This window comes from Anoplophora glabripennis, unplaced genomic scaffold, assembly GCF_000390285.2.
Source record: "Anoplophora glabripennis isolate ALB-LARVAE unplaced genomic scaffold, Agla_2.0 scaffold88, whole genome shotgun sequence".
Taxonomy (NCBI): Eukaryota; Metazoa; Arthropoda; class Insecta; order Coleoptera; family Cerambycidae; genus Anoplophora; species Anoplophora glabripennis.
The window spans coordinates 720,167-730,144 of record NW_019416799.1 but is presented as its reverse complement, the minus strand read 5'-3'; the positions used below and the strand labels follow the sequence as shown (position 1 = coordinate 730,144).

The 9,978-nt window shown below is 32.2% G+C and overlaps 3 protein-coding genes across 4 annotated transcripts; 2 read left to right on the top strand and 1 right to left on the bottom strand.

Annotated features, from left to right (window-relative positions):
• The first annotated feature begins 392 nt into the window (after window positions 1-392).
• On the top strand, window positions 393-1,637 carry LOC108912005 (WASH complex subunit 3). 2 transcript variants are annotated; one of them, XM_018717112.1, is made up of 4 exons: window positions 393-549; window positions 686-793; window positions 856-1,145; window positions 1,467-1,637. In XM_018717112.1, the coding sequence occupies exons 1-4, from the start codon at window positions 499-501 to the stop codon at window positions 1,552-1,554; spliced, it is 537 nt and encodes a 178-aa protein (XP_018572628.1). In that variant the 5' UTR covers window positions 393-498; the 3' UTR covers window positions 1,555-1,637. The 2 variants fall into 2 exon arrangements, with proteins under 2 accessions (XP_018572628.1, XP_018572627.1); XM_018717111.1 differs by having other exon boundaries at window positions 629-793.
• Window positions 1,626-2,400, bottom strand: LOC108912007 (60S ribosomal protein L44). The gene is made up of 3 exons (XM_018717114.1): window positions 2,286-2,400; window positions 1,874-2,047; window positions 1,626-1,819 (listed from the first exon to the last, which is right to left on the bottom strand). The coding sequence occupies exons 1-3, from the start codon at window positions 2,286-2,288 to the stop codon at window positions 1,682-1,684; spliced, it is 315 nt and encodes a 104-aa protein (XP_018572630.1). The 5' UTR covers window positions 2,289-2,400; the 3' UTR covers window positions 1,626-1,681.
• Window positions 2,401-3,637: 1,237 nt separating this feature from the next.
• On the top strand, window positions 3,638-9,431 carry LOC108912006 (glutamic acid-rich protein). The gene is made up of 3 exons (XM_018717113.1): window positions 3,638-3,817; window positions 5,514-5,670; window positions 8,256-9,431. Exons 1-3 carry the CDS (start codon window positions 3,716-3,718, stop codon window positions 8,312-8,314), a joined length of 318 nt encoding a protein of 105 aa, XP_018572629.1. The 5' UTR covers window positions 3,638-3,715; the 3' UTR covers window positions 8,315-9,431.
• The last annotated feature ends 547 nt before the right edge of the window (window positions 9,432-9,978 follow it).

Below are 9,978 nucleotides of genomic sequence, written 5' to 3'. Positions count from 1 at the left end.
TGGTGGCACTCGTAGAAAGTCCTACCACATTGCGGCAAAAGACCGAAACATATTGAATCCATAACAAAGAAGAAGAAGGCCTCTTATTTTTATCACTCCCGATATGAGCGACATCTGTTATTCAAAATATGCTAAAGATTTCTAACTTTATTCAATATTTGACCCATCATATTATTTTTAATATTTTGATTCTATTTTTTTATATTCTATGCATAACATATTAATTAATATAAATTTAAAATCTTTACAGTGTCTCAAAGTAATGGCGTCATTTCACATACTTATCATTTAGATCATGCTACTAAAGTTACTAAACACCTCATTCTATAACTCAATAGTCAATGGTGAACAAGGTCAAAATGAAAATGACAGTATATGACATATGTCATATGTGTCATTTATGTCAATTTGTCAACATCTATCTAAGTAAAGGCAGCGGGTTATTCATTAATATTTATATATTTTTATTTATTTAATTTGTTTATATGTATGTAAGGAATGCAAGTGGAAGAGTTTCCAGGTGTAGACACCAACGTAGATTTAACGCAGGTAAGTTATGGAACTGTAAAAAAAACTGTATGTACCTAATTTTGTAATTTAATTTACAAATTTTACGTCTTTTAAATAGATTTTACCCATACAACAGAAACGTACTATAGCTTTTATTAACCATTTTATAATGCAGACAGTGTCATATCTAAATAGTTTTGCACAATCTTGTGAATCTCGGTTTATGGAATTCGAATATAAAATACAAAAAATTGAGGCTTCACTGCTAATACTCGAGTCACAAGTAAGTATAAGAGCCTTGATAGGTAAAGTACATTTTCAGTAACTCTTGAATGTCACTTATAGTTGTCATCGATTTCTGGACTTGATAATTTAGAACATAAGACAACTGATAACAGAACAAATGACACCCCTGCAAATGATAGTAAGTTAGACCTTCCAGACATAAAAACGTCTGATAATAGTAGTTCGGCATCCGAAAAACCAGAAACCGTGTCAAATTCAGAAGATGTTGGTGTGAAAGCATGTGATGATCCCAGGTTCAAAAAATTTTTTAAGATGTTGCAGTTTGGTGTTCCTGAACCAGCGGTTAAACTAAAAATGCAGAATGATGGAGTGGATCCCAGCATATTAGAGTAAGTAATTCTTAACTACCTTTTATTGATCAATTTTATTGCAAAAATAACTTGCTGGCATATTCGTTCTTAAATATTTGAGTGCGACTATTTTAAACAAAATTTATTTTATTTAATTACATCTTAAGATTTTATTGGAGTTAGTGTAACTTGTACAATTGATGATTAACTTATTTATCGTTTTTATTTTTTGTTTAACCGTCAAAAGTTCGTTATTGTGATCGTCACCTAAAAAGCTTTAAAATGTCTTGATGTCGACAAACTATACTTATGTGGCATTGAGTGCAACTAATCATATAACCAGTAAATGTATATTTTCAGTAAACCAAACGATATCATTCCTGGCTCACCTCAAGAAATTTCAGAACATTCCGTTGTGGAACCTAACAGCACCTCCAATTCTGAATAAATTATTTTTTAAATTATATTAACTGAAGCTACAAGTTGTAAATGTGCCACTACTATCAAAATAAAACACTGTTTTCACAAAAACATTGGTTTTAATGTTAAAGTTAAATTGTACAATAATAATTCACTTAAAACTGGATCATTTGTCCTTTGCGCTTCTTATCACCTCCAAGTTCAAAATGTTTGCAGCGCTTAAGAGGAATTTGTTTACGATATTTACATTCGGTACATTCCATCCTTAGTACAATTTTCTTTGTGGTTTTTGCCTAAAAGAAGACAATTAAAAAATCATTAAAAGCTACAGGTAAGTGTGAAATTACCTTTTTACGGAAGATAGGTTTTGTCTGTCCTCCAAAACCTTGCTGTTTTCGGTCGTAACGTCTTCTGCCCTGAGATGCATGACGTTCCTTTGACTTTTTATATTGGGTTACTTTATGAGGTTTGTGGACCTTACATTTCTTGCAAAACGTACGGCGTTGTTTAGGTACATTAACCTGAAACAAACGTTTTGTTATTTATAATTACCTACAATTTATTAACTGCAAAACTAATTACAAAGACAACTACAATAATAATCACAAACATAACCTCAACCAAATTAATGTTTTCCTAAAAATATGATCAAGCAATACTTTATTCATAACCAGGAATATAATTAAAATCACAATAAAATAATGAAAAGATAAGTAGAATTGCTGATGAAACTAGATTTAAAAAATATTTTTAACTTACCATTTTGAATGATACGTATTGTTGACAAGTATTAGAAAGAGACTAGAAAGAGAAAGAACACGGATGTGCTCGGCTGTTCGGTGCACATGGCGCCAATTTTAAACTTTATGTAATATACTATAGCCATTAACCAGTATAATGTATACGTGTCGATTGCTGCAAAGATGGCAACTATGGTAGAAAATGGAGACACATCAGTAATTTAAGAACTGCACATCTAATGTCGTTTTGTTTAAAATGCAATTTCTATATAAACCAACAATAGGACGGTTACAATTTATGCTAGTTGCATTAGTAGGTACCTAATTAATATAACGGCCATTAATTTATTTATTAAAATATATATTTTTTTATTTTATTAATGGCGTAATCAGTATATATTTATAACTAATCCACAGTAGTAGGTACTTCAATATTAGAAATAAGTACCATATCGTCAATAGAGGTGATAGGACTGATAGATAATAAGAAAATAGATAAATGCCTGTATAAATATGAATCACAGGTATAACAAATATGGATACAATTAGAATATTCTACCTAAATAATTTGTACTTGCTTGTTTATTATTGCTTTTTAATATTGTTAAAGTGTGTATCTATATTTTATAAATGAAGATCTTTCTTAATTACAGTATAGTATAATATTAAAAACGTGTTTGAAAGTCGGGTTTTTAATGATATTTAGAAGGCGTTACCTTACGTACCTGCTCGAGATATAAAAAATGTTTAAACCTAGATATAGGTAATTTTCTGGTTTACTTTCTATTTTACTTGTTTTTCTGACTTATAATAACTTTGGAGACCTGATCACGATGTACCTTAAATAAAAGTTTATTAAAAATAAAAATAATGGGATTGATTTGTACCGGATTGTAATGGTGAATCATATTTTAAATGATCAGGCGAAAAACAGATGCCTGTGTAACTGCATTGGTCACTTTCAATAGATTCAAAAAATATTTGAGGATGAAATTTAATAACGAACTTTAGCCATGATACTGTTATCAGCAGCATGATTAGCAGGCCAAAGAGAAATTCAATAATTTCATTAGAAATTTTTGAATAGCGCCCCTGGCGGGAGCATATGTGAAATAGAAGCTTAATCTCGGAGCAGAATCAAAAACCCCAAATTGACTCTCGAATACCTCATTTTGCAAAATTCGAAAAATATTTTTTCGAAATAAAACAAAAGCGGGGAAGAGTATGCTATATCAAAAAAAGTAAAACCAAATGTCGGATCAAAAGCTGCATAGCTATTACATAAAGTTTAGCGGATAACGAAAGCCGGTTATTCGGCTATACACGGTTTCATTCGGTTTAAGCGGCGCCATCTTAATTTTTGAACAAAGCTTGCTGTGAGCCGGTCAGTAGTGCGTCGAGCTTTCATCGTTGCAAGTAGGAACGATCCTAGTAAAAACATAAACAAAAATGAGTTCAAAAGAAAATAACGAAGTTGCAGTTGAAAAACTAGACAACGAAAAAAGTGCAGAGGCGAAGTACGAGTTAAAAGGCACGAAGCGAGCGGCGGAGGTAAGTTTTAATGACGGTACATTATTATTTTTAAGCGACCTTTTTGATTAGTTTGCAACTCTGATGAACTTGATCCGTTTATGTACTACGATTATTGTTGTGCTGTATCTATTATTTAATTGTTTTCAACGATTTAATTACTAGTCGGCTTCATTTTTCTTGGAATGTTCTAGTTCTTAAAATGACGCTTGTTGCCATGTGAGATGAATATGATGTGAGCACGCCGGCATCATTTGTTAAGCATTATTAGGGCAAAAGAACGTTGAATTTCATAATTATAAAATTCTACCGATTTAGATATTTATTTCTGCATATGAGAAATTCTGATTTTTGTGTCCACGCATCCTTTTAACAGTGTAAACAAGGACCCAAGCATCCCGCCAGTTATTTATCGGACCTGCACAGAGGCTAGCATAGCTTACTAGGTTCAACATGGCGAAATCAATAGCTACTTTCGTGACACCTTGTCAGAGGCTATATGCTTTTTTTATCTTGATTATTTTACCTTTACATGTTGATTATTTTTAAAATATTGATGATGATCGGTTGCTGCCAGTAAGGATTTGCGAAAAATTGTACTTTTATTTAAACCTGTGTACCACTACGAGGTGTAAAATGATCGTGTTGATGTGCCAACACCATAGCTTTATTAATTGAATACCTAGATATCTAATTCGAAATTTCTTAAACATTGTTAATTGTTGCTTATAGAAATAATCACAGCACGGGCAATTTTAAACTAATTTTCCCCCTTATAACCTTGCGAAGCTGACATTTTGTTACTTTATTAAATACACACATTAGCGGTATCATTGTTTGCTCTTAACAATTTCAATTTCTTTCGTCTCTTTCCCTATGATTAAGCATTTACTTAGCGTATTATTAAATGACGATACACCAGTCTTATCATTATCAACTTCGAATTACAAACATGTGTAGTTGCAGTTGCGAATTGTTGCGCGCTAATGCCTTTTTTTATCTACCAAGCGAAGCGGAAAACTTTGACTGCACTTCCGGTCGTACAGGTGCTAAAGCTCCTTGATTTATTCTTCGCGTGAATTCTTTCTCGCAGCGGCTTGCTTGCAGGTAGAATTTTTTTGAAAATGCTGTACATCCGAGGGACAGATGTTCTTTTTTCATTACGCTCTGTATTAGGGGTGAGGGTTACATATACCTACATTGTTTTCCCTCCCTGAACCCGGTAGATTATCGCTAGATGCAACTACGAATAAATACCTACTTATTGTGGAACCAGAAAAAAGGGAACGCATTTTTCTAAAACTACAAACTATAAACTAGATTTAATTATAAAAAGTGTATAAATTTTTATTTTAACGCTTTATTATGTTATATAATTTTGCCAATTGTCGAAAAAGATAATGAAACAGATTTCAATATTTGAAGTGATTTTTCTTTTTTTAAATCATTATACAGCAAATATTCAGCAATTAGACGTTTAATCCAAATTTAAAAATACTCGTAATCACGTTAGACGCTTCAGCCAATCAAGAGTGTTGATTTGATTCAGTGGCTGGCTCTGGCCTATGAGAATCATCGCAAACAGGCGCGAAAATTTTGAATGGATTCCATACTCGAATGCGTATTAACGCCGATATTGTGAATAGTATTCGAAGAAGGGGTATAATATCTATCTATCTATTACATATGCATATAATACAAGTTTCATTCGTTATAGGAAAAGACAGACGAACCAAAAAAAGCAAAAAAGGAGGAGAATGGAGCTAATTCTGAAGACGAATTGGATGAAGAGGAGGAAGAAGGTGTAGAGGAAGAGGAAGACACGGGAGAAGAGGAACTTCCCGAGGGGGAAGATGAGGAAATAGAAGGGGAAGGTACTTTATTTTTGATGATTATTAATAACTTTAGAGACAAGTTTATTTATTTGACACCAATATTTGTTATCAAAGCATATGACTTCATTTGATTAGAAAATTTTTAGAATTTATTTGAATTAGATCGGTACCTCTAAAATAAAACTACTATATTGAATGATATTCTGGATTTATATACATATTACTTCTGACTTGCCATAAGATTTTTTTCTAATCTTATCTGATAATCACTTTCTACAAACATTCGAGTATTTACTATTAATCTCTTACTGAATGAACCATTTTGCTTTAAAAGTAATAAGAAATTTATTAAATAGATAAAATAGAAAATAAATGAAGTTTTGCTTTGTCTTGTGAGGACTAATAATTTTCATAAATTGGAATACTCTGTATAAAAAAATATTTATTGCAACTTTTTGGCGCGACTTATTTAAAATTGTATAGTAGGCGTTAATTAAGTACGCCTACAAACTTTAAGGGATAATTTTTTACTAATTTTAAGTCTAAAAGGTTATAGGTATAAATGCGGGCCCACAAATCGATAGTTTGGTTGTCGGTTTAAAGAAAATGTACCTTTTCCAAAGTATATCTGAAAATTTCGGATTCAGAGGCCAATTAACTACTAATTAATGGTAAAAATCCATTGATAGTGATATAAATAAGTGTAGTATTGGTGGAGGCGCTGGGGCTTGGTTTCACTGAAAAAAACTCCAGAAATTCGATCACTGCCTCTAACTTATTGCGCTGTTTCCTGGAAATAAGATACTTTATGGGAAAAACAAACGTTTAAAATTTAGTCTTATATTTAGAAAGAAAAAAAAAACTAAATTGGTTGATTTTTCAGATAAAATGAAATGGTATCTTTTTTCTTGGACACATTATAAGGAATTAGAAGTATTGACAAAAATTTCATAATATTCGGTAGCTTCTAATTTCTCGGGTTTTTAGTAGAACTAGTTCTCGGTATCTCTCTCACTTTTACACATATTTATATCCGTGGTTTTGTCGTTCTACATTGACATGTTGGAGAGAGTATAAAAGAGATTTTTTAACCGTTGTTTCTGGATTTATCTGCAATGAAATTATTTTAAATTTGCCATCCCTAGAAAACGTAGACGTGATACTGATTTGTCGTTCTCGACAAAACAGGAAAGGTACATTTTGAAATTTGCACGGGTGTGCGTGAAGCAATTAAAGGAATCCTTGTATTTCGACATTTTTATATATTAGATGGATATTCTCATTCTGTCATTGTCTTGATGAATTATTATTATGTAAAAAATTTTCAGATACGTTTTATTCCATTTTTATTCCATGTCGATTTGGGTTAAAATCACTTAAAGAATCATCCCTTAAAGTTTATTGACCTACTTGACACCCTGTATAACTGCCAAGAGGTTGCAGTCTGTTATACAGGGTGTTTTCATAATGATGTACAAATATTTTAAGGTGTTTAAAAAGTAATTTTAGGGGGGGTACTTCCAATACATTTTTCCGATTTCAAAATTACCGAAAAAATTACCTTTTATTTATTTTTTTATTAAATTTTTAGTTCAAATTTCCTATTAATAAAAAAGAATTTTTGCAAAAAGCATGTCAAAAATGACTATCGTTTTTGGTAACTGTTATACTAATTATGTGTACCTAATCGGCAAGGAAAAATAATTTATTTTTTTGCTCGTAAACCATTAAGTATACGAAAAAATCGGAAGAGTAAAAAAAGTTTCATAATGAAATGTAGTATCAAAAGCTATTTTTCTTGTTGGAATTGACTAACGTAGAAAAAAGTTGTGAAATAAATAAAACCAAGGGGTGCTAATTTCTTTCATTTAGACATAAACCAGGAAAAAAGACTTCCAATAAATACCATTCAGCTAGTTGCTAACATGTACTAAACTTAAAGAGTGATCGCAAAAATTGCCCATTTCTTCACAATTCACAGAGAACTAAAGAAAATAGATAAAAATTTGTTTTTGGTCTCAAATTACTCATAAAAAATTAAGATGAGCATGGCTTTTAGTTTTTTGAAAATTTTCAAAAATCAGTCCTATTTAGGGGTTGAAAAGACGCCCCAAATGAAGAATTGAATATTACCAATAAATATAAAAACTATTAGCATGTGAATTTTTCTATCTAATGATTCTTGATACAAAGATTTATTCTCATGACTGAAATAAGCATGTTGAATTAGAAAATCCACCCTTAAGCGCGCTCAGGAAGTGGAATCATCCCCAAAAATAGAGAATATCAGAAATAATTGTAAAAATTCCAAAAAATTTTATTAACATAATTCACAGGTTAATAGTTTTTATATCACGGTAATATTCAAATTCTTCATTTTTGGCATTTTTTAAATTTTCATAATACTAAAAGCTATACTCATTTCAGTTTTTTACAAGTAATTTGCGACCAAAAACATATTTTTATGTTTTTTTTTTCTCTGCGAATTGTGAAAAAACGGGCGACAATCACAGGTTTTTTGCGGTCACTCTTTTTAAATTTGACCATTTTCCTGAAAAAAAAGAACACCCTGTATATTTGTAACTGTTAGAATGGCATATCTCATAAGAATCGACGTTTTGCAGAGGACGACGAGGATGTAGAGGGCGAGGAGGGCGTGGATGAGGAGGAAGACGATGCATAATAGAGTGGGGGCCGTCTACTCTGTGAACGATATTTGGCGGACTATCTCAGTGCAAAGTCCCGAGCTACTTTGTGGACACATAAACTCAGTTAATCGTTAAAAGTGCGTCTTAAGCAACAGTTGTTCCATTCTGCCATTGTTGAACCATCATCCACTGTAAAGTAAACAGCCAAGAGGACCCATCGCTCTCCACAAGCTACCTCGCGACCTTTGCCAGTCAGGACTCTTCAGTGACCGTGCAAACTGCGTGTGACCCGCGGTACCTGACATTTCTAACTTATTACGTATCCCCTTCGATTTGTAAAAAATGTCCATTTTGTGTAAAGATAGATATAAATTTAGTTTAAGTTTGTCTCTGATACAAAATGTTTCTTTTTTTTTCCCTAATTAAGTAATTGTACAAAAAATTTTTGAAAATGTCGCAGGACCCACATCACTTCCAGCTGTTGGAAGCTCGAAAACTAAAAATATGTAATTTCGATTGAACCGCGACCGTTATCGTGTAACGGTCGCGCCAATCCGACAAGAGTATATAAAAGAAGGGCAATAAAGTGTTACTGTAGGCTAAATAGACCTTAGTCTATCTAATCTGTTTTTAGATCCGTGTGTTTACTTGTATGTATGATATATCTTGTAATTAATTTTTTTTTAATTAATTTTATTTTAAGAAATTGCGTTTATTAGCGATGCTAGTCTTCGCACTTTTTTATTCACTGCCAAATGTATGTTATTGATTATATGGAAAGCACCCCACCGACCAATTGTTTCGATGATTCAGTTCCGCAGTTCAGTTAAACTTGAATTCTATCCTCGGAGTCGTCGCCTCTGTGGGTACTATTTGTTTTTGTTTTTTTTTAAATACGCAGCCGATTTTGATTTTATTACAGTTTTATACTATGGGGGTTTTTATATAATTGTGGTCTCCATTTGGCGCCATTCATTCCAACTAATCTTTACGACAATTGGGTGGTTGCGCCTTAATCCGATATATTTTTACTACAAATGAGGTTTTATGAACTGTTTGTCTACTTAACAAAATGATCTTGTAGAAATTTATTTGTAACAGTGCTGTATGATTTCTGAGTGATTATAAACGATGGATACAAATTGTTTCATACGTTTTCGTTTTATTTATCTCCTACTGAACCTTCGTAAATGATTATGAGCCACCACACCGCCTAAACTTAGGCAACCAACATTGCACGACATTGTCTATCGTCAATATAAATGATCCGTTTACAATGAACAATGACAAACTGTTGTGTCTACGGTCGAGAGAATCCAATCGCTGATTGGTTGAATAAAATCTTGGGAAAAAAATTACACCAATCCGCAGCCGGTAAAACAAAAAATGGTGTATTAATGTGATTTTGATCTTATTTTTTGATTTTACCAAAATTCAGTTGCGGACGTGAAGGAATAAAATTACTGGTCACGTGAAGACTGTACCACTGGGAGGGAAACTTTGATTTTCAAAAGGCTGCAAAATTTATGTCGAGTCGGAGACGAAGAAAAAAAAATGAAAATGCAAGCGGTCAAATGTTTTACTGTCTAGTTGTACAGGGTTTACAAGTACTTGGCCAAACTAATAATCTACTTCACAAAACACAAAAAAATCTAGACATGTCGGGAAATGCTTCGAATTCAAAGATATGGTGATCGAG

Bases quoted from the DNA above. Each gene is read 5' to 3' on its own strand.
- LOC108912007 (XM_018717114.1), bottom strand. The intron at 1,820-1,873 runs GTAATTTCACAC...GTCTTCTTTTAG, and splicing joins AACCTATCTTCCGTAAAAAG to GCAAAAACCACAAAGAAAAT.
- LOC108912005 (XM_018717111.1), top strand. From the start codon at position 499: ATGCAAGTGGAAGAGTTTCCAGGTGTAGACACCAACGTAGATTTAACG. The intron at 794-855 runs GTAAGTATAAGA...TGTCACTTATAG, and splicing joins TGCTAATACTCGAGTCACAA to TTGTCATCGATTTCTGGACT. The intron at 1,146-1,466 runs GTAAGTAATTCT...GTATATTTTCAG, and splicing joins GTGGATCCCAGCATATTAGA to TAAACCAAACGATATCATTC.
- LOC108912006 (XM_018717113.1), top strand. From the start codon at position 3,716: ATGAGTTCAAAAGAAAATAACGAAGTTGCAGTTGAAAAACTAGACAAC. The intron at 3,818-5,513 runs GTAAGTTTTAAT...CATTCGTTATAG, and splicing joins GCACGAAGCGAGCGGCGGAG to GAAAAGACAGACGAACCAAA. The intron at 5,671-8,255 runs GTACTTTATTTT...GACGTTTTGCAG, and splicing joins TGAGGAAATAGAAGGGGAAG to AGGACGACGAGGATGTAGAG.